Here is a 25,474-nt window from a genome sequence, read left to right on the forward strand (position 1 = left end):
ACAAGGTTTACCACCTGTCCAAAATATGCTCCATTGAAACATAAAAGCAAGGTCCACCACTTGTCCAAGCTAATGTAGCTAATGGGTGTTGGTTACAAGGTGTACCACACTTGTCTAAACTAGTCTCCATGCAAGGTCCACCACATGTCCAAGCTATATGAGCTTGGTTTGAAGGTCTACCACACCTCTTGAAATTAGGAACCATGTAAGAACACCATATTAGAGAATTTGGAAATTTTTCAATTGCCACTTTTTTAAAGAGCTTAAGATTTGATCGCATGGTCAAATCTTCGCCAAAGTTTTGAGAGATGGCTCAAAATATCTTTTCAAGCACTACCTTGTGGAAGTCTTTGGTCTCAAAAAAGAGTTAGAGATTTTTCCATATGGCCAAATGTTCAAAACGTAGGTGATTCCCAAATTATCTCTAAAGTCTCAAACTCTCTAATATGGTGTTTAAGGTCCACCTTTTGTCAAGCTATGCCTTTAGTGAGTACTAAAACTAAGTAAATTGCAGTACTTAAATACCTTTCCAACTCATTAAAATTTTGGTCTCTAAGGCCACCATCACATCTCTAATCTATGCTGCTAGTTCTCAAAGTCCAAACATAAGCTCCCTTCTAGCAAGGTTAGTTTAAATTTAGGCTCCAACACCTGTTTAAGCTAGGTTCAATTTATAAAGCATCACCATTTAACCATGCTAGGATCTAATGTATCATATCAAGGGGGTATTGATAAAAGGTCCAAAACTTTTTGAGTTCAAGCTCTTAAGTAATTAAGTCTTCGTGAGTATTAAATGTTATAGTTTTAGTCTAAAGATCCACCATTCAAAAACTCAAGTAATTTACTATTTACATTAAAACCTTAATTGCTTGAGATAAAAAATACAAACTCAATCAATACTATATAAAGAAAAATATAACATTAAGAGTATCAAATCAGCAAATAAGAAACACTAACATGCACAAGAAACTCAAAACATACGTGTCTCCATTTCCAAAAAGTCCTCCATTGACAGAGGATGTTGTTGTTGTTGTTCTTCTTCTCTTCGTGGAGAGCACTCCTCTGTAATAGGCACAGTGTCATCTGATTTGCAAAGTGGATTGTTGAAGTCCAGCCCATTTTTCTATATCTTCATGAGACTTAACAAAGTCTAGCAGCATGGTCTCCACGTTTTTTGCCTCCTCCACTCTGTCAACTAAGCATATAACTTCTTTTTTCTGTTGTATTCCTTCTTGTGCAACCAAGAAGCCATCACCAAAAACATCAACAAGCTTGCGGTCTTCAAAACAATATGTACGAATGTAGTGCTTGACCAAAGCTCTTTTTTTGGCCTCCAAATATTGCAAATCTGACATATCTTTATCTGCTACTTGAAGAAGAGAACAATCAATTGGCATTGGATGTTCCTTTGATCTTCTTCTCAAGTCTTCAAATGCATTGCCTTGTCCCAAGAAGGCAATAACTGTTAGGAATTGAATTGCTCCTTTGTAAGGAGCTGATGGAAAATGATGCAATGCACCACAACAATGGTAGCTCAGATTATCTCCCATGGAGTGAAAGGCACATTGCAATTTTCTGAAGTTAGTGAAATCCACAAATGCAAGAAAGACAAATCTAGGATCTGTTGACCCTCCAGCAATAGCCAAGATCCCATCCAAAGCATTGTTAAATGTCTCCTCACTCCACTTCAAATTGCCTCCAACGTTTTTTGTCATATCTAAAACACATAAGCCAATAGGCACTTTATTATTGAAGTGGCGCATCAAGTAGAGATTGCCTTCCATTTGTAGGCTCACCACATAGATTGATCATGGAAAATCTATAGGCTCAATTTTCTCCTTTTGAAGGTGAATTGCCCATTGCATGTATTTTATTACTCCATCTGTAAAAGCCATTTTCTTTGTTCCACTCTTCAAACTAGATCTGAGCCATTCCTCGCATAGCATTAAAAGTTTTTTATAAACAACATCATTGATGTTATACATTTTGACCACCTCCTCCCAGTCTTTACATGGTGAAGACTCATTCAAATTGTTGAAGCCTTCAAGAAGTGCATCTTGAATCAATTTGGCTTGCTTCAACTGCTTGATTCGATCATAGATGTTAGTTGCATCACCATCCTTTGCACTCTTTGACAGTAAAATCTTATCATCTGTAATCTCTTCTTGAATAGTCTTTACCTCTGATTCATCAAGGCCACAAAGGTATCTAAATACAGTTGTTGGGGGTTTCTTATTCTCCTCTTCTAGCCTTTCAATGATTTCTATCAAGCAATCATAAATTGAATCAGAGTACATGACCATGTGTGTCTGTTTAGCAATCCAACTTGCTGCTACACTCATTCTTGCCAATCGAAGAAAAAGCCTCAAAAGAAATAGAGAAATAATTAAACTATTGAGCAATATTTTTTAATTAAACACTATAAAAAATACAAAGAAAATAACTTACATCCCATCCGGCACGAGATGCATGTCCCTCTGCAATTCCACTTGCTGCCTTTGGTGGTCGTCCTGAGAAGATCCATTGACTCCGTAAATGTCTCAATATTTGGTTGTAAGGTTGCTTGACATACAATGCCTGAGCCTCCTCATTTGCAATGGCAGATATAGCAGTTGCAACAAATGGAGGAGCATTCACAACAATGCGAGCCTTTCTAAATTTATACACGCTAATCAGTCTTTCAAATATCTCTTTGTTGTTTTGTTCATTGTGAAGCAAAAATTTTGCAGCATAGATTGAATGCTGCCCATCAAGAATCCAATAATGATAATCTTTAATTTTTTGCTCTTCTACCTCTTCTACTGCCAAAGGAGTCCCCTTCTTTGACTTTGCATTTCAAACAAGCATCAAATATGCACATGCTACAGGCTTGGTCGTACTCCATGAAAATCCAAATAACACACTTTCAATGTGTTTTTTATCCATAATACATGCATTATAGTGATCAGGAGCAAGCCAACAATTTTGAATAGGGATCAAATTCCCTATATTGGAAAGGAAAATAGTTTATGTACTTATTCATTCCACCTGTATCTTTTTCTTATCCTTTCATGGCCTCGGATTCTAAAACATCTGGATCCACAATTCTCATCTTTGACATTGAACCCTCTGTTGATGAGGATGCCAAAGATGCCTTGTCTACATCCAAAATGGAACTAGTTCGCTTAGCTGCTACTTTCTACACTTTTGCTTGCTTCTTTGTGGATGGTGGTCATGAAGATTTCACCTTTTTATGTTGTAGTGTGGCAATGATGGGGCTTTGAAGTTGATCTGCTGTGATATTTGGATTTGATTCTGCAAACTTCCTCGAGAAAACATTGTCTCTTCTTTGTTTCTAGACATGCGCTCCAATGCATATGCTCCTGGAGATAGTTGAAATTCTAGATTCATTGGAACTAGAATGTCAATGCATTCCACCTCCGGATGACTATCAACTACAGAGAGAGATGCTTCCACAACTTGTCCAACATCTTCAAACAAGCTATCATTCTCCTTTTTGGCAATAAATAGATGCACCTTATGAAATTGTGCACCCTCTATACCATGTATGTCCAAATACCATTTCCTAAGATCATTGCAAGTATAGTCAACTGAGACAACAACCCTTGCAGCCTGTTTTTTTGGAGCCATCTTTCCTGAAACAAAAAAAAAAATATTTTATTTTAACATATACTTTTTTGTAATGGATTAAGTTTGTGTGAATACAAGGTCCACCACTTGTTCAAGCTAGATCTAAGCAAGTATACATAGTGATCTTTTAAGCTAGTAAACTAAGGGAAGAGAGAAGCAAGGTCCAGCACTTGTCCAAGCTCAGCTCTAGACAGCATGGAGAGATTCGAGGTCTAGTAATTGTCTAGCTCTTTTTAAACATAGAGAGAAGAAAAGGCCCACCACTTGTCCAATCTAGGGTCCATTGAAACATGGAGAGAAGGATGCTCCACCATTTGTCCAAAATAGGCTCCATTGAAACATGAAGAGAAGCAAGCTGCACCATGTCTCCGAGATGCTAGGCTCCATTGAAATACCTTAAACCCACGATATTTTGTATATGTGGGGTTTAAATTCAAGGTCCACCACTTGTCCAACCTATTATCCCTAATAGCATGAGTGGTTTGGTCTCAAGATTCACCACTTTTGCACTCTATGTCATTATATTAAGACGATTGGGTGTTAAGGTCCACCACTTGTCGAACCTATAAGGCTATATATTAAATGGTATTATTTCCCACCACTTGGAATGCACATGATAGGTTTTACATAGGGGTTTGGTTCCAAGGTCCACCACTTGTCCAAGCTAACTCTATTGAAACATAGAGAAAAGCAAAGGTCCACCACTTGTCCAAGCTAGGCTCCATTTTAAACATGGAGACAAGGATGCTCCACCATTTTTCCAAGCCAGGTTCAATTGAACATGAAGAGAAGCAAGCTGCACCATGTCTCCAAGATGCTAGGCTCCATTGAAATACCTTAAACCCATGATATTTCGTACATGGGGGGTTTACATTCAAGGTCCACCACTTGTCCAACCTATTATCACTAGTAGCATGAGTGGTTTGGTCTCAAGATTCACCACTTTTCCACTCTATGCCATTATATTAAGAAGATCTAGGTGTTAAGGTCCACCACTTGTCCAACCTATAAGGCTATATCTTAAGAGGGTATTCTTTCTCGCCACTTGAAGTGACCATGATAGGTTATGCATGGGGGTTTGGTTCCAAGGTCCACCACTTGTCCAAGCTAACTCTATTGACACATACCTTTCCATTCTATGTCATTATATTAAGAAGATCTGGGTTTTAAGGTCGACCACTTGTCCAACCTATAAAGCTATATCTTAAAGGGTATTCTTTCTCACCACTTGGAATGACCATGATATGTTTTACATTGGGGTTTGGTTCCAAGGTCCACCACTTGTCCAAGCTAACTCTATTGAAACATAGAGAGAAGCAAAGGTCCACCACTTGTCCAAGCTAGGTTCCATTGAAACATGGAGAGAAAGATGATCCATCATTTGTCGAAGATAGGCTTTATTGAAAAATGAAGAGAAGCAAGCTGCACCATGTCTCCAAGATGCTAGGATCCATTGAAATACCGTAAACCCACAATGTTTTGTACATGTGGGGTTTAAATTCAAGGTCAACCACTTGTCCAAGCTTTTATCCCTAGTAGCATGAGTGGTTTGGTCTCAAGATTCACCACTTTTCCACTCTATGTCAATATATTAAAAAGATCTCGGTGTTAAGGTCCACCACTTGTCCAACCTATAAGGCTATATCTTAAAGGGTATTCATTCTCGCCACTTGGAGTGACCATGATAGGTTTTACATGGGGGTTTGGTTCGAAGGTCCACCACTTGTCCAAGCTAACTCTATTGAAACATAGAGAGAAGCAAAGGTCCACCACTTGTCCAAGCTAGGGACCATTGAAACATGGAGACAAGGATGCTCCACCATTTGTCCAAGATAGTCTCCATTGAAACATGAAGAGAAGCAAGCTGCACTATTTCTCCAAGATGCTAGGCTCCATTGAAATACCTTAAACCCACGATATTTCGTACATGGGGGGTTTACATTCAAGGTCCACCACTTGTCCAACCTATTATCTCTAGTAGCATGAGTGGTTTGGTCTCAAGATTCATCACTTTTCCACTCTATGTCATTATATTAAGAAGATCTGGTTGTTAAGGTCCACCACTTGTCCAACCTATAAGGCTATATCTTAAACGTTATTCTTTCTCACCACTTGAAGTTACCATGATAGGTTTTACATGGGGGTTTGATTCCAAGGTCCACCATTTGTCCAAGCTAACTCTATTGAAACATAGAGAGAAGCAAAGGTCCACCACTTGTCCAATCTAGGGTCCATTGAAACATAGAGAGAAGCAAAGGTCCACCACTTGTCTAATCTAGGGTCCATTGAAACATGGAGAGAAGGATGCTCCACCATTTGTCCAAAATAGGCTCCATTGAAACATGAAGAGAAGCAAGCTACACCATGTCTCCAAGATGCTAGGCTCCATTGAAATACCTTAAACCCACGATATTTTGTATATGTGGGGTTTAAATTCAAGGTCCACCACTTGTCCAACCTATTATCCCTAATAGCATGAGTGGTTTGGTCTCAAGATTCACCATTTTTGCACTCTATGTCATTATAGTAAGAAGGTTTGGGTGTTAAGGTCCACCACTTGTCCAACCCATGAGGCTATATCTTAAATGATATTTTTTATCACCACTTGGAATGTGCATGATATGTTTTACATGGGGTTTTGTTCCAAGGTCCACCACTTGTCCAAGCTAGATCTATTACATATATATTATACATACAATATTCAACTATATTCCCTACCTATCATGTCCAGTAGCATGGATGCTCTGGCTTTAAGGTCCACCACTTGTCCAACCTATACTCTCTTATGTAAGGGAGATCGTGCTATAAATTCAAAACCTTCCCGCCTAAATTTAAAATTCAAAATCTTATCGCATATCCCGCCTAAATTTTAAAATTCAAACTTTTTTATAAAATTTAAATTTTATCGCTTAAATTTAAAATATTCCACGAGAAATTGATTTTAATTTCAAGTTTACCACAAAAAGATGTGATTATCCCACCTAAATTCAAATATGCAAACCTCAAATCATTATATTGTACATAAATTCAAACAAATTCAAATTAACAAGCCTAAACTGATATTAGTTTGCATAGATATGAATTTATCACACCTAAATTATGTCACCATGTTAGAGAGAGTGGTTAGAGAATTTGAACAAGGTCCACCACTTGTCCAACCTAGATACCAAGAAGGATTGAGTGTACAAGGTATTGTTTGGAGGTCCTTATAGTCCACTGGTCTCAAGGTCCACCACTTGTGGTAAGGGTCACCAAAAAGTGTATATATTCATCCAAAGAAATACACGTATTTTTGGTCTACATGTCCTAGTTTCAGCCATTTATGTCCATTAGGTGTATCACTAAACAACACTACTTTTGTTGAGAAACAAAAGTTACAATCATATCTACAAATGGATTAGAGTAAAATCAGCTCAGCATACATCTAGAACTCGCTACAAGAATCGACTTTAACAGATCACGCAAGTAAGTCTTCCATTCAAGTTTACTAGTATTACAATGTGTTAGTTATTTGTGATATTATGTATGTATATATACTATGTGTGCATATCATAATTAAGTGTAATTGTGTATCTACATTATGTATGAGTATTACAATGAAACAACACAAATATACATACATACACATAGATAACACAGATGCACACATACATGAGCATATATTTTCAAGAGAGAGATAGAAAGATATAGAGATAGATAGATAGATAGATAGAGAGAGAGAGAGAGAGAGAGAGAGAGAGAAATACCTGTTTTCTAGAGAGAGGAGAGAGAGAAAGATAACAGATTTCATTGTGTTTATGTATGTGGAAGAGAGGAAGACGATGTATGGGAATATGTGCATGTATTTTCAAGAGAGAGACAACAAGATAACAGATTTCACTGTGGTTATGTATGTGGAAGAGAGGAAGACGATGGGTGGGAATATGTGCATGTATTTTCAAGAGAGAGACAACAAGATAACAGATTTCACTGTGGTCATGTATGTGGAAGAGAGGAAGACAATGTGTGGGAATATGTGTATGCGTGCGGGAATAATTTTAAACTATATATCTCTGTCTTTTGACGAAAGAGTGTGTGTGCAAGAAAGAGTTACAGAGAACCATCTTCTCTATATGGAGAAAGACAGAGAGTGAGAGAGAGAGAAATACATGTTTTTCCTCTATTCGTGAGGTGTGCAATGTCTCCTGAGAAGAAGTTATGACCGATCCTGCCCTTCTGGAAAGCGCTGCGTACGATGCTGTTTCTTTATCTTGTGCGTGAACTGTCAATCCTGTGCGCTCCACCTATGCATTGTGTACGATGCCGGGTTTGCTCCTCTACGCGCGCCTATACTCCAACTGTGTGCGATCCGCGTGCACTTTCTGTGTGTTTGCTGCTCGCCTGCTTTCTCTGTGTGCGTTGCTCGTGCACTCTCTCTGTGCCTAATCTTGATAGGGTTTTTTAGAATGCCACGTAAGCTACACGTCCACGTTTTATCATAGGATTAAAAAAAATAAAAGCAGTATAAAACATTAACCAATTCACACGCCAAAATTAAAGAAATCATGGTTGAAAAGATGCAAAACATGCGTAACTCTATACTAGGAATTCACTTTTTTAAAAAAATCTATGGGCGCCGCCCCTTGACCCCGCCCGAAACAATATCCCAAAATAAGCCTCCCAAGCCCCAACATCGAGAGTGCTATATTCCACATCCCCATCAAGAGCGCTACCCCCAAACCTCACGTGGAAGCGTTGCCTCGTCGGATGCACCCCATTGTGGCATTGCCCTAAGACCCCGCATCTGGAGTGCTAAATGGGAACATTCTTCATTAGTGAAATTTTGAACATAAACTATATTTAGCATATACTTAAATATTACAAATATAAACATATTAACTATACTACTAATTTACTATAGCACTTCTAGATTATGTCCCATACTATATTTAAGGTGCCAAAGGTTTTGGCCTTATGGTCCTAGATTTAGCCAAGTGGTCAACACATATAGGACCAAGTGCACACTGTGCCAAAAAACTTGGCCACCACTTCGCTTGCCAAAGTTTAGGGCACATGGTCAATCCTAAGTTTCCAATGTTCTTATTATGTCATAAGAGACAACATTTCTTTTTTGTCACCTTTTGCCTCGTGGAAAACCTAGGCTTATTCTCACATACTCAAGCACTTCAAGCCATAATAAATTTTCATTACTCTTCGGCAACCCTTTTGTTCAAGTCTTTGAAAAAACGTTTTTTAAGGCCACCCTAAACCATTTTCATTTACGAGTGTCTAAAACTAGCTTTTTGGAAATTCGGGAAGAAAATGGTCAAAGTTTTATACTTAGTTTTAACCACTTGACCAATTCAAATATTGGAAAGCAAGGTCTTGTAATACTTTCCTTTGGACATCACACATTAAAACTAGGTCCCTCACTTGTCCAAGCTATGCTCTAATACAATAAAGGGCTTTTGGTTTCAAGATGCACCACTTTCCCAACCTTGATTCCATTAAAGAAGCTAGCTCTACTTAGACATTTAATAGCAAGGTCTTGTAGCAGTTCACATTGAACATTTTCCATGACAGCTAGGTCCACCACTTGTCTAAGCTATTCTCGAATAGAGCAAGGGGGTTTTGGTTTCAAGATCCACCACTTGTCCAAACTTGATTTGGGAAGCAAGGTCCTATAATAGTTTGCTTTGGACATTCACCATTACAACTAAGTCCACCACTTGTCCAAGCTATGTTCTAATACACTAAGGAGGTTTTGGTTTCAAGGAGAACCACTTGTATGAATTTGTTTTTGGAAGTAAGGTCTTTACATAGTTCACCTTGGACCTTGGACATTGGATACTACAACTAAGCCCACCACTTGTCCAAGCTATCTTCTATATATAGCCAAACGGTTTGGGTTTCAAGATTCACCACTTTTCCAACCTTGCTTCCATTAAAGAAAGGAGGGGCATTATAACTAGGTCCACCACTTTTCCAAGCTATGCTCTGATATAGAAAGGGGATTTTGGTTTCAAGAATCCACCACGTGTTCAACCTTGCAAGACTCAAGGGATACTTGGACATTGGAAAGCATAGTCCTATAGTAGTTGATAGGTGGCAGTGGGTATTACAACTAGGTCCAACCTATGCTCTCATATAGCAAAGAGGCTTTGGTTTCAAGGTCCACCACTTGTCCAACCTTGCTTCCATTAAATAAATGAGGGGCAACGTAAACATTGGTAAGAAAGGTAGCAAGGTCCTAAGGTATTTCACCTTGGATATTGGGCATTATAACTAGGTCCACCACTTGTCCAAGCTATGCTCTGATATAGAAAGGGGATTTTTGGTTCAAGATCCACCACGTGTTCAACCTTGCAAGACTCAAGGGATACTTGGACATTCGAAAGCATAGTCCTATAGTATTTGATAGGTGGCAATGGGTATTACAACTAGGTCCAACCTATGCTCTAATATAGCAAAGAGGCTTTGGTTTCAAGGCCCACCACTTGTCCAACCTTGATTCCATTAAATAAATGATGGGCTACGTAAACATTGGCAAGCAAGGTAGAAAGGTCCTAAGGTATTTCACCTTGGATATTGGGCATTATAACTAGGTCCACCACTTGTCCAAGTTATGCTCTGATGTGAAAGGGGATTTTCATTTCAAGATCCACCATGTTGTGAAGGATTTGGGGGTGGCCTCTATAACACCTCCATACTCACAAGATATATGAGGAAAAGTAAAGTAGCTCTCAAAAGAGGATAGGATCCAATCTCCACTCACAAACACACTCACCCTTGTATGCACAAAACCCCGCCTACACTCGACTAGCTTCCCTCTATACTGTCATAGCCCTAGCTATGATCAATTGCAATCAAGGAAGCAAAAAAGGCACTAAATTTTGGAAAAAAAAACCAATGAAAACCAAGGAAAATCTCTACACTTTTGTTCATAAACACCATGCCCTCACACCATCTCAGTAGCCCTTGCATATGCAAGAAGGGGCTCCATAGTCGCTCCCAACCATGCACACAAACCCATCAAAAACCATGCCAATCATGAGTTATACAAAAACTCATGATGCTCAGCCAAAAAAATCAGAAAAAACCATGGAAAACATGGGGAAACAACCTCCCATTCACAACAATAACAAGGGGCTTTCATTGCCCAACCTGAGTAGCAGGCACACGCGTACGAGAGAGCTTTGCTTCACGCAGCTTCCATCACCAAAAACAGAGAAGAGGGGTGAAAGTGCAGAGGTCACCACCCATGTTCATGGCCTTCTTGATGAGAGACACACTCTCCAATCAAGGCTCCAGGCCCTCGCACACACACACACGGGCACCTCCACTACACAACCCCCACGCACCACCGCAAACTGCAGCAAGAGAGGCTTTCTTCTTCACAGCTGAAAACTCCTCAACAGCTCATAAAAGTTCATTTTTTTCTCATATTTTTAAAGCACTAACTCACACTTTGAAGTCTCGACACTTCTATGTACAAAAACAACAAAACTATGTACCCCGCACAACTGGCACACATGCATAGAGACAGCTGGCACACACCACCTTTGTACACTTTGTACAAGCATGCTTTATTAACATCCAAGAGGTCTAAGAGAACCAAAAAAAATCTCACAAAGACTTTGGGGTGGTCCGCATCATTTCGCCAAAACACGTCACATATTGCCCCCCCAACAACACTTTCAAGTGTTTCATGTGCATACTTTCACATCATTGTAAACATTCTCCTATTTTTCATGCCATAAAAGAACCAAAATATAAGATGAGAGCTAAAAATAACATAGATTCTCTTACCATCCATCTCCATGTTGCATCCAATAAACATATGCATAACATAGTAGGAGCTTCTACCACCGAAGCAAAATCCCATATGCTATTGACACGAGACATTTGTCTTTTCCCTCTATCATACACATAATTTTGCATTGAATCCAAGCCAAAAATTTCATGCTTCAACTTATACAAATCACTGATTTCAAATATATCCATCAAAGCTTCTACATTCTCAACCATAATTTGTCTAGTCAAGACTTTCAAAGTATCCTTGCATGCCAAACCACAAAAGAGCACTTTCTCTTGCCTATCACAATTAAGACCATAAGGCATGCCATCATCCAGCTTGGCAAGCATATCAAAGACACTAGCACAAAGCATATGACCATCCATATCATCAAGATTTCCAAAGCAAAGACCCTCTTTCATTAGCCTCAAAACTTCCTCTAATATTCTCTCGTGGTTGACATTAGAGCTTCCAACAACAAGTAGCTCACCAAGCAAGTCACTAACAGATATACCATCATCAAGGACCACATCATCATGCAAAAATTTAGGATGAAAATCAACATTCAAATCATCCAAGTCATTACGTTTAAGCTCGACATGGGACTCCATAGAACCTTGTACAACACAACCGTCCACATGATCGACAACCATATGCATATCATCAAACATGTCATAAGTGGAAACAAAGTCTTGGATATCAACCACCTCATTCTCACCAATGGGTTCTTTGGTGACATTAAATGAATCCATATTGACCTCATTAACATCCAAGTGATAATCCAAATCACCAAAAGTATTTACATCATCATTGGCAGCCATAGGTAACTCATCAAGCAACGCAGGAGTAGAGGCATAGTCTTCATCATCAACCACAAGAGTAGCATGAGATTCTTGTAGACCATGAAACTCAACCACATCAGCATCCTCATACTCAAGAGGAGAGTCTATACAACCCACATCACATACATCATCCATTATAGATGCTCCCACAACTTCGCATACCAAAGCATTTTCATCAAATAAGCCATATGTAGACATATAATCTCCATCCACATCAACATCACTCTTAACCATGGGATTCAAACCATTTTTCAAAGCAAAAAAATCAGCATCTCCAACATCAAGAGAAGAATCCATAGAATTGTATATGTCTACATCATAAGCATTCACCACATGTATGTCATTTTCTTCCACGTGATCACATGCTGCTACATTTGCATGCTTTGTTTCCTCCCCATCAATAGAAAGTGGCTTCTCAAGTTCATGACCATTTTCAACAACTTTATACAATAAATCAACCAAATGCATATCCTCTATCTTAGGTGGTGCATCCAAACCTACCATAAGCCTTATCTTCCTCTCTTTGTTGTAGGCAACCTGTAGTGCTTCTTTCATGCTTTTTGGATTCTTCAATTCCACATGTGAACGCAAGGTAGGTTTCAGCTTTCTTATCAACATTTTCAACCTCTCAAATTGCATGTGTGTACCATGTAACTCTTTCACTGACATCACATTAGCATACTTCACACACTTTTCCCATTGCATCCATACATCATTGAACCTCTTCCAAAAGCAAGAAACAAACTCATCTTCACACATAGCTAAGCTCTTCACCCTTGACCAAGCTTAATTTGGAGTTGGCATCACTACATATATTTGAAGAAATAATGCTTCCAAAAGTGACCAACAACTCTTATTTGCATCATTCAAGCTCTTATACTAGACATAAGAATCACCCTCAAGCAAGAGAGGAAACATACGCAACCATTCTGCTTCACAATCATTCCTTGTCAGTAAACATTGCAATTGTACCTGTCTCAAGAACCTTCTCGGGTCCTTATCATCTTCAACTATAAAACTTGGAGAACTCATGAAAACAACTTACAAATAGAAGGTTGAGCTTGACTCCAGGGAAAGTCTCAACCGGAGAGCCAAAATAGATCCTAAGAAAGGGGGCACCAAAACATGTGAAGGATTTGGGGGTGGCCTCTATAACACCTCCATACTCACAAGATATATGAGGAAAAGTAAAGTAGCTCTCACAAGAGGATAGGATCCGATCTCCACTCACAAACACACTCACCCTTGCATGCACAAAACCCCGCCTACACTCGACTAGCTTCCCTCTATACTGTCATAGCCCTAGCTATGATCAATTGCAATCAAGGAAGCAAAAAAGGCACTAAATTTTGGAAAAAAAAAACAATGAAAACCAAGGAAAATCTCTGCACTTTTGTTCATAAACACCATGCCCTCACACCATCTCAGCAGCCCTTGCATATGCAAGAAGGGGCTCCATAGTCGCTCCCAACCATGCACACAAACCCATCAAAAACCATGCCAATCATGAGTTATAAAAAAACTCATGATGCTCAGCCAAAAAAATCAGAAAAATCCATGGAAAACATGGGGAAACAACCTCCCATTCACAACAATAACAAGGGGCTTTCACTGCCAAACCTGAGTAGCAGGCACACGCGTACAAGAGAGCTTCGCTTCACGCAACTTCCATCACCAAAAAGAGAGAAGAGGGGTGAAAGTGTAGAGGTCACCACCCATGTTCATGGCCTTCTTGATGAGAGACACACTCTCCAATCAAGGCTCCAGGCCCTCGCACACACACACGGGCACCTCCACTACACAACCCCTGTGCACCACCGCAGACTGCAGCAAGAGAGGCTTTCTTCTTCACAGCTGAAAACTCCTCAACACTCACGCCCCCAAGATAAAAAAAGTTGAGTTTTTTCTCATATTTTTAAAGCACTAACTCACACTTTGAAGTCTTGACACTTTTATGTACAAAAACAGCAAAACTATGTAGCCCGCACAACTGACACACATGCATAGAGACAGCTGGCACACACCCCCTTTGTACACTTTGTACAAGCATGCTTTATTAACATCCAAGAGGTCTAAGAGAACCAAAAAACATATCGCAAAGACTTTTAGGTGGTCCGCATCATTTCGCCAAAACACGTCACAACGTGTTCAACCTTGCAAAACTCAAGGGATACTTGGACATTGGAAAGCATAGTCCTATAGTAGTTGATAGGTGGCAGTGGGTATTCCAACTAGGTCCAAACTATGCTCTAATATAGCAAAGAGGCTTTGGTTTCAAGGTCCACCACTTGTCCAACCTTACTTCGATTAAAGAAATGAGGGGCTACGTAAACATTGGCAAGCAAGGTAGCAAGGTCCTAAGTTATTTCACCTTGGATATTGGGCATTATAACTAGGTCCACCACTTGTCCAAGATATGATCTGATATAGAAAGGGGATTTTCATTTCAATATCCACCACGTGTTCAAACTTGCAAAACTCAAGGGATACTTGGACATTGGAAAGCATAGTCCTATAGTAGTTGATAGGTGGAAGTGGGTATTACAACTAGGTCCACCACTTGTCCAACCTATGCTCTAATATAGCAAGGATGCTTTGGTTTCAAGATACACCATAATTTCCAACCTTGCTTCCATTAATATAGCAAGGAGGATTTGGTCTCAAGGTTCACCACTTGTCCAACCTATGCAAACCTTTTTCATGTTGTAGCATGATTTTTTGTTTGAAGAGTATTTTTCTATAACTATGGATTTAACAATGTAATCTTTTTCACTTACAGGATGGAATTCGAATCTAGGGAGAAAGTACATATGATACTTGAAAATGAAATTGTTGGTATTGGTTGTGTGTGTAGAACAGATCCAGATTCCACTTGTTGTGGTACAAAGATAGGGCAAGAAAATGTCTCCATACTAGTGGAGGAATGCTTGAAGTATGTAGTCCTACCTTTTCCTACAATGGATACTTCATCTCTCCAAGGCTCATTATGGAGTGTTGTTCGATGGTCAAAGATTCTTTTACGATCTTTTATATTAAATGGGAACTTAATTGATCCACAGGAAAGCTACAATGGTGATGAAGAACATGATCATTCTGATCCTCTAGTTACAGATGCAATACCTATGACAAGCCCAGAATTTGAAGAAGTGATTCGAGAGTCTTGGATAAATCAGAGGGTCCTTTTAAAAGATGACACAATGATGCAAACCATGAATGAAGGGACCATCTTATATGTATTTCCACAGGATTATGTCAACTTTCAGGAACTTGGTCATGATTGTGTGGGTGTGGGTATTGAAAGAGAAAATGCAAGCATTGATGATGTGGTTGAAGTGGGTAGCATCACTTTGCTAAAGTGGCCCATCAAGCAGACAACAATGTTGAATGGGAGCCCATTACAACGCTTTGTTCCTATTGATGGCGGCATGCATGCTACATATGAGGATGTATCTAATGATGAAAATGTTGGAAAAAAACTTGATGGGAGTAATGTTGTCCAATTGTCAAGGAAGAGACGATACACTTTCATGAACAGGACTCAAAAATCAAAAGCAGCACCACCTTCCACTTTTTACCATTAAACAAATCAATTCAAAGGGTATCATGCATTGATTGTTGTGCACAAAAATGTTGCCAGTTTACAGATCGTGATATGGTGACAAGGTTATGACAAAATTTTTGGGGAGAGTCTCAAAAATCACGCACTAATTATGTTTATGATGTTCTTTCTATATGTTATCAGAAAGATGAGAAGTCACGATACCAATTCAGGCTAAATGTCTCTATTGTTTGTTGTAGAGCATGGTATGAGTTGCATGGAATACCAAAGATATCATTTTATCGATACAAGGAGAACTTTGAAAATGGTGTGCGTCAATATGTACATGGGAACACATGTACATTGAGAAGGGGACTCAACATAATAGTCTAGCAAGAGCACTACTGAATGAGTTTGTGGAAAACAACTCTGAGAAGATGCCACATAGAAGTAGAACACTGCTAGATGGCTCAAGAGAGACTCAATTGGTGATTCCATCAACATACAAACAAGTGGATATTTTATGTGAAATCAACACGACACTTGACCAAATGGGCTATGAGAAGAAGCTATCCCAATCTTCTTTTGGTAGAATTTGGAACAAAGAGTACCCACATGTCACTTTAACAAAGACGAGTGAGTTCTCTAAGTGCAATATTTGTAGCTCAATCAAGGCAAGGTTAGAAGCTAAACCTTCTCTTGAAGAGAGAGCTCTTCTCTTGAGGGAGAGAGAAGTTCACATGGCACAACAAAAGAGTTGCAGAATCCTATATTATGCATGGCGCACATATTCAAAAACTCAACCACAAAAATATGTATGCATAATCCATGATAAGATGGATCAAAAGAAGACTGCCATTCCTAGATTACGCATTGTTCCTAAGGGTGTGGATTCAGGATATAATCTGCAGGTGGCATTGATTGGCATGATCACTCATGGACATGGAGAAGGTCATTTGAGACACTTTGTCTTGAATGGTTTGTGGCCAACTGATCCAAATCTTACAATTGGCTCAATTGCTAATTGTTTACATAACCTAGAGAGGATAGATAAGCATCCTCTTGGTGATCTAGTAACAAATGGACTTCCAAAGAGCAATATTTCACTACTACATGCTTTGAACTCAAGGGATGCTTTGGACTACCATAACTTGAGTGATGGAAAAGAGCCCATTGTGTAGCCATCAGAAATCGCAGAAGAGGAATTGGGGTCAACATTTCGCAGGTTGCCAGAGAACTTGTTGCTACAATTGGATAATTGTGCAGGGGAAACAAAAATCGATACTTATTTGCCTATTTGTCAATGCTTGTTGCAAGGGGTGTTTTCAAAACCATCCAGCTAGGATTTTTAATGGTTGGGCATACACATGAGGACATAGACGCCATGTTTAGTAGGTTTTCAGAGAAGTTGAGAGTTACACAAACCTATACTTTGCCACATTTGATGGATACATTACGAAACAGCTCATCTTCATCTCCAGCTCCATTTTTTATCACAAAGATCCCCGATTTCAAGCAATATTGTGATGGCTATCTTTGTGATGGACAAGACATACTTGTTGGACATTCCAAACCGCTTCAGTTCAGGTTCTTTATGCAGGATGAGACACCAATGATGCAATATAAGGCACATGTAGGTGTATCAAGTTGGAGTGGAAGTATTCGCCTTTGGAAAACATACACAGAAGGCAAGCCAATGTTACCACATGGAGATCCACCTCTAGTACCAATGGCGGAGTATGTCAAGGCCCACGAAGAAGTCATTTTGGGGCTAAAGAACTATATAAAATTTTGGAAAAATTTAGGGAATGGTTCAGGTATTCCGCGATATTATAGACCCGTGATAGATTATTGGAGTAAGGTAGTTGAAGAGATTGGAAAAGCAATCATATCAGAGGGAGTCTTGTATGAAATGTTTTGGCCAAAAACTCAAGAATATTCTCACCTACAAAGTACTACAATGAATTTGCAACAAGGAGCAAAAAGATTCCTAGGCCTTGAAGAGTTGAACGATCATTTTTGTGGGCCTCAACGAGATAGGCCAAGGGAAGAGTTTGAACCTATGTCTGATGTGCACCAAGGTGACTTTCTTATGCTTGTTCCGAGTGGCACAGAAATCTATCCAGTGTGGCTTGCAATGGCTTTATCTGACATTGATAATGAGCCTACATTACCAAACTACAGAAAACTCTTGATTCAATATTGGGCACCTTGCACGAGAAAAAGTGGGATGACAGATACTCAAGCTTACAGTAATTGTTGGAAGGGTTATTGGGCTGTCAACTATAAGGACCCACAAGTGTGGGAAACTGTAGATGCAATTGTTTGGTCCTGGAGACCCAACAAAGAAGGACCATTTTCTAGAATAAAGATTCCAGAAAGGCATGCTCTAAAATCCAAAGAAGGCCTCACTCGTGCACATCAACCACACTTGGATCAAAGTTTAGACATGGTGTCAAATGTGGAGTAGAATTATGTGGAACTTCTATTGTGACTATACTAATCAATTTTGTAAACAAAATATTTTTTGTATCTTCCTTTGTTTTATGTAATTCGTAGTTATTATTCAAATCCATGTGTTGTACATCCTCTTGACTTTTGGTGTTAATCAACACCACAATCCTATGAGATTTTCACTTTATTTACTAACCACACACCTCAATTTTTCCCACTTTAAGTGGAAAATTCCCAAATTACATGAATTTAGTCGATTTGGAGATTACCATAATGTGAGATTTTTACCAAAATGCCTAATATGGTCTTGAGGGCTTGTAGGTCCAGGTGTTTGGAGTTTGAATTGAGCTTGTGGGTAGTATTTTTATTGAGTTCTTGAGTGGTGGTGTGTGTGGGTTGGAATTTAAGTACATTCCTTGTGTGGTGTTGAGTTGTTTGGGTGTGTGAGTGGCGCACAACATCTTTTGCTCCATCGTTTGTAAATGACATAGTGCGAAGCACCATCGTCTACCAAGTTTCTCACCTGGTGACCTTCGGTAAACCCATGCATGCACACAATCTTGTGTGAACCAAAGGTCGGCTCCCACATTGAGGCTGTAATACAACACTCATGCAGCACTTTGGTGTGTGTTACTTCCACATTGGAAAAGCGAGAAGAGGACTAGCAAGTGGGTGAAAGCATGTTAACGTGTCGCACTTTTTGCGCTAGTTAACATATGCCAACAAGCACATCTTGTAAGCATAACACATGGATAGGACAGTCATGTTTTTTCAAGTGTGTGGGCCACCATCATGAACCATACAAAGTGTATACTTGGACTTTGAAAAAATGAATAGTAATATTTTTAAAATCTCTAACAGTTAAGCTCAGTTGTTACATTGAGGTAGTGGTGTAGTCATGAAGCATGGAGGGAAGCACGGGGCAGGGGCCACAAGTCATAGAGAGGGAGGAAAGCGATTGCGACTGAAAGCAGGTCTGCAATTAGAGGCCAACAACAGTCAGCCCAAGTGGAGGATAGCTCAACACTGGAGCCATCCACCTCCGACAACAATCTTGACAGTACTCCACCGAGAAGGAATTCAAGGAGCAAAGGTTCTGTTGCTTCTCCTCGACCCTGCAAAATATTGAAGGCTTCTAATTCCCAAGGATTCCCAATGTCAGAGTACATGCATGTAGGGAAGGGGAAGCAAGACTCAGTACTCTCTCTCTCTCTCTCTCTCTCTCTCTCTCTCTCTCCAATGAGGGGGGCACATTTGGAAGTTGTAAGTCAAGCAAAGCATGACACATTTCTCCAACATGCCCCGACTTCTAATCTGTTAATGAATCCTATCACCTATGAGAAAATTGTGTTGCTAAGCATATGCTAAAATCAACACAAAGAACTATGCATTCAGCTTATATGCTTGTTTTTGCAGTAGCCCCTGGATCCAATCTAGTTGTGGATTCTCTCACACTGATCAGGTGTTGGTGCATTGCCTTAGGCATTCAAGGTGCATGCTTAGATGATTGCATCTAAGGAGAGCCCGTGCAATTGCCTGTGTAGAAATTACTTGACAGCCCTATTCTAGTGGGGTTCTGTAAGGTTTTAATCTTATAATCTTGTGTGGTGTGCAATCCAATGGAAAGCTCCCAAGCTAAACATCCCACTACAGTACACTAGCCCTGTGTATGCTAGTTAGCATAGAGGTATGCTAGTTAGCATATTGTGTATGCTAATAAGCATACCTTCTATGCTAGTTAACAAACTATGCATGCTAACTAGCATAGAGAGTTTCCCAATTAGAAAAAAAATTGATAATCAGCATATTAAATATGCTAATTAGAGCACAATGTACTAACTAGCAAACAAGGATACTAACTAGCATAGAGAGTTTCCCAATTAGAAAAAAAAATGATAATCAGCATATTAAATATGCTAATTAGAGCACAATGTACTAACTAGCAAACAAAGATACTAATTAGCATGTTAAATATTCTAATTAGCATACCTTTTATGCTAATTAGAACACTGTGTATAATGGCTACCAATGCAAGTATGCTAATTAGAAAAAAGGTATGCTAATTAGCATGCATAAGCATACCTTTTTTTATAGTTATCATACTTGCATGCTATCCATCATACACAATGTTCTAATTAGCATATTAAATATGCTAATTAACATAGCATGTTTGCTAGTTAGCACACAGAGTGTGCTAACTAGCTAACAAGGTATGCTAATTAGCATATTTTTTATGCTAGTTAGAAAATTGTGTATGGTGGCTAGCATGCAAGTATGATAACTAGAAAATAAGATATGATAATTAGCATACTCATTATGCTAACTAGCATACCTTATATGCTAGCTACCATTCGGTGCATGCTAACAAGAATTCAAAGTTTAGTTAGCATACCTTCTTTGCTAGCTAGCATAATGTGTTTGCTTGTTAGCATACCTCTATGCTAGTTAGCATACATTTTGAGCTAGCTAGCATAATGTGTATGCTAGTTAGCATACCTCTTTGCTAGTTATCGTAATGTGTATTTTAGTTAGCATGCACAACATGCTTACCAGCAAAGATGGTATGCTAATTAGTAGAGACGTTATGTTAATTAGCATAACTTATCCTCTAGTTAGCATACCATCTATGCTAGCATACATGGTATGCTAATTAGCATACCATGTATGCTAATTAACATAGAATGTATGCTAATTATCACACCATCAATAATAATAAGCATACAATTAGCATACACACAATTTTTCCTATAAACATTTTATGTATGCTAATTAGCATACATTCTCTGCTAGTTAGCATACACACTATATTCACACTTCCTTGTTAATTAGCATATTTTGTATGCTAGTTAGCATATTGATCATGGTGGTTAGCACACTTTGTATACTAGTTAGCATAGTTAGCATAAACATTATGAATGTCTACAGGATATAGATGCCTACCATACATGGAATGCTCCTTGTCACACTATGCATACAAGCAATCATAATGGTGTCGACGATGAAAATTAACGGGTGAATGTAATACACATGTATCAATGATGTAGGATGCAAACCTGACAAGACGCCTACCAATCAAAGGAAACAAGAGAAGCTCTGTAATGATGAATCTGATGAGCTGGATAAACAGCATGAAAGGGCAGATGTAATGCCACAGCATGCGAAAGCGCACAAAGCTGTTGCAGATGTTAAAGAAACAGATGATGATGATGAATATTTTATCATGATTACTAATCCCAAACCCAAGCCCCCTACAGATGATCAAACAAGTGTCTCAAAGGAAACAATTAGGAGGTGCAAGAGGAAGGTAGGAGTGCTTAAGAGGAAGGTTTCAAGACTGATAGTGGGCTGACTGTGCAAGATGCTGGTGATGACAGCCCCCTGCAGGGTTTTGTAAAACAAAGTGAAATTAAAGAGAAAGGGTGGCTTGGAACAGATTCTGGAAGAACCTGGGGACGAGAAATGTGTTGCCCCTGTCTGAGCACCTTGGATGACGTAAACGAACGCAGCAGAGGTGAAAAGAAAGCCATTTGCCCACGTGCTTGCAAGAAATTATGCTGAATCTGTTCCTTGTTGTGTCCAAGTTATGTAGTGTTAGCAAGCTCCACACCCTGTGGCATGTATCTTTCTGGATATTTATAATGGAGAAACTCTTTTCAATATTATTTTACTCTGCAACAGTTCAATAGTTTTTGCTTCTCCTTTATGATGTCTTTATTTTATACTATTTTCGTGTCACAAGACAAGAGAAACTTCAGCTAGTTGCCCTGCATGATTTGAATTTTGTCATTGCATGCAAAACCATACAAAACTGGCGTATTGCCAAGGCTAGACAACTACAAAAACAAAAGGCCGAGATTGAGAAGCGCTTGGCTAGCTATCTTAAATTCTTAACAAAAATCAATGAGTACTTCAATTATGTTCATCCCTCAGGGGAAGTTATTTTTGCTAAGTGGTATGCACTGCTAGACCCAATATGCGTGCCAAAGACGTTTCCAGATGATGGGTGTGCTTTGGTTCTTGATTTAAATGGCCTGCTTGTTCAAGTTGTAGAGCCAATGTCCGGTGGCATTCCCCCTAAACATGCAGGGGAAATGATAAAGTACAATGTGCAAGATAGGAGGTAGGTATTTTGTTGCAGAGACAGTCACAAATTTTTGGATTCGTGCCTCCGATTTTTCCATGTGTATATATGGAGCGCCAGCATGGCACCTAAAGTGAATGCAATATTAGAAACAGTATTCAAAGAGCAGCGGGCTAAGGTGAGAGGTGTTTTTTCACAGAATCATTGTAGTGGCCAGCCTTGGCAGATATATAATAATCCTGTATTCTTGAAGGATTTGAGATTGTTTTGGAAGCACTACAACTTTGGGCCCCAAAACAGTCTCATTATTGACGATAGTATATACAAAGTGTGCCAAAACTCTGAGGGAAGTTGGCTTGTTACGCCTAAGATAGAGGACCAGATCAAAGAATAGCGGCAAAACTTCTTGATAGATACTTTGAGAAGCTGGCTATTCCTATGGCTGCAATCAGAGGATCGTGCAGCGTATACAACTGAAAATGCGTTTGATACTGCCCCAGATTTGTTTTCACAACAAGTGATCAAGAAGCTGGAATGAGAAATGCATCGGCACAATGAGGCCTAGCGTAATGAAGCCTTGCGTATGAGACAAAGGGAGGCTGATGAAGAAGCTGAAACACATAAGAGAGAGAGAGAGAGGCTACAACGGGAAAAATTAGAGAAGCAGCATCAAGAAGAAGAAGAAAAAAAGTTACAAGAACCAAAAGCTGAGCAAGAAGAAGAAAGAGAGCAAGAAAGCATACATATTATATAGAAAGCTGCCATCCCTTCTTGAAACCAGCATACATTATGCTAATTAGCATACATGCTATGCTTATTAGCATACACAATATACAGAGAATTGTTATCTCTTCTCCTTAAAACCAGCAAAGGTATGCTAATTAGCATACCTTCAGTTGGCATACTATACATTTTTGTTTGTGCTAGCTTCCACTCTGTATAGTATGCTAATTAGCATACACAGTATACAAAAAGCTACCATCTCTTCTCCTTGAAACTAGCAAAACTATGCTAGTTAGCATATTGTTCATGCCAGTTAACTATGCTAATTAGCATGCCCACATAATGCCAATTGGCATAAACAATATGCTAATTAGCATAGGATGTAGAGACCTGTCATCTCTTCTCCTTGAAACTAGCAAAGATATTCTTATTAGCATACTGTGCATTTTTGTTTGTGCTAACTTTCACTCATAGCATAGTATGCTAATTAGAACACACAATATACAGAAAGCTGTCATCTCTTCTCCTTAAAACCAGCAAAGGTATGCTAATTAGCATATTGTCTATGCCAACTGGCATAAACAGTATGCTAATTTGAATACACAGTGAACTGAAAGCTTCCATCTCTTCTCCTTGAAACCAGCAAAGGTATGCTAATTAGCATACACAGGATACACAAAGCTGCCATCTCTTCTCCCTTAAACCAGCAAGGGTATGCTAATTAGCATATTGTTTATGCCAGTTGGCATAAACAATATGTTAATTATCATTCCACTCACAACATAATATACTAATCAACATGCACAATATATAGAAAGTTGACATCTCTTCTCCTTGAAAACCAGCAAAGTTATGCTAATTAGCATACTGTTTATGCTAACTAGCATAAATAAGTTTACGCTAATCAGCATAAACAGTATGCTAATTAGCATTATCATACACAGTATACAGGAAGCTGCCATCTCTTCTCCTTGAAAACCAGCAAAAGGTATGCTAATTATAACATTGTTTATGCTAACTAGCATAAACACTATGCTAATTAGCATACCATTTATGCTAACTAGCATACCCACAGAACACAAATATCATACCTTCTTATTATCATATTGTGCAAGCCACTGGCCTTCTTTGTACACATCTTTCCAAACAGCGATGCCTTTCTTATAAGTTGGGTGTGCCTTCTTTTACAGTTTCCATTTATATTTGTGGGCTACCTGCCCAAACCATATGGAGTCCTATTGTAAAAGGTGTAAATTGTAAGACACCAAAGGAGGTGGATTTTGAGCTTGTTTGATCACCTCTCTAGAGTTCTACATTTTCTTGATGATCTCAGATCCTATATGTTTAATGAGATAGGTTGTACAAATGATCTCTCTTAAACTGAGACCCCTCTGTGATAGACACCAAAGCCATGTATACACAAAGCACACAAGAGACACAAGATACCCAAGTTTTTTATAAAACTACATTATCTCTAAGCAACAAGTATATTGAAGATGCAGTGATTACAACTTAAAAGCTGAAGGGCATGCTATTATAGATTGCTTCATAGATTTCTAGGTTAGTTGTGTACACTTTACGTCTCCTTGGGATGTGCTCCATGGGCATTTTGATACATCGTACCAGATGTAAAAGTACGTGGATGATGGGCTGCTTGTTGGCTAGCTTGAAGGTGTATGCATCCAATTGCTTGTAATACAAACCTTGCACAACATATGAGCCTCTATCAATTGCATTGCCCCACTCATCAAGGTACCCCTTCTCCACCTTCTCCTTTTCTGCAACACACTTGACCAGATAGAAATCCACATCCTCGACGTTGGTCGAAGCATCTGGATTTACAGCAAATGTGTCGCCAGCACATAGAGCACTACTCAACACATCATGATGACCTTCGTACGTGAAGTCATCGTAGGTGGCTGCTTCATCTTTTGGCTTAGAATCTAACACAGTCTCATCAAGTAATGGCAGTAGAGTATGATAATCCCAAGGCTGCACGTGAGCTTTATTAATGCAGTGATTCCATCTTTCATGCATGCATGCATCACAGAAGCATGACAAGGCTCTTGTTGCAAGGGCAATTGGATCCCCAAGGTTGTGACCACGAAAGCATGCAAGCAGTAAGTTTTTGCCACAGTGGCACAATTACACTTCACCTCCCTATTCACCTCCCCCTCTTTAACCTCCTAGAACACACGGGCAAATTCCCTTTCTTTTGAAGGATAGTGTGAAGGTGCTCCCTGCGACGACAAGTTGGCTTGGCAATAAGCAACCACATCAGCTGCACACCGCAAAATAGCTCCATTAGGTTTTAGTTGTTCATGGGTCAAGGTTCTTTTCACAGCTGCTTCTACACCATCACACTCTCCCTTATCATGCCCTGATCCAAAGAAGAACCATCTCATCCCCATCTTTGCGAGTCCACCATAACT

At 39.2% G+C, this 25,474-nt stretch overlaps 1 protein-coding gene across 1 annotated transcript; it reads right to left on the minus strand.

The window, feature by feature from the left end:
- Window positions 1–24,554: 24,554 nt before the first annotated feature.
- On the minus strand, window positions 24,555–25,079 carry LOC147444474 (uncharacterized). The gene has a single exon (XM_086527865.1). The coding sequence runs from the start codon at window positions 25,077–25,079 to the stop codon at window positions 24,555–24,557; it is 525 nt and encodes a 174-aa protein (XP_086383991.1).
- Between the last annotated feature and the right edge of the window lie 395 nt (window positions 25,080–25,474).

Source organism: Adiantum capillus-veneris, chromosome 13 (assembly GCF_014529385.1).
Source record: "Adiantum capillus-veneris isolate H3 chromosome 13, ASM1452938v2, whole genome shotgun sequence".
In the NCBI taxonomy this organism is placed as follows: Eukaryota; Viridiplantae; Streptophyta; class Polypodiopsida; order Polypodiales; family Pteridaceae; genus Adiantum; species Adiantum capillus-veneris.

Coding starts and splice junctions, on each gene's coding strand:
- LOC147444474 (XM_086527865.1), bottom strand. CDS start 25,079: ATGCATGAAAGATGGAATCACTGCATTAATAAAGCTCACGTGCAGCCT.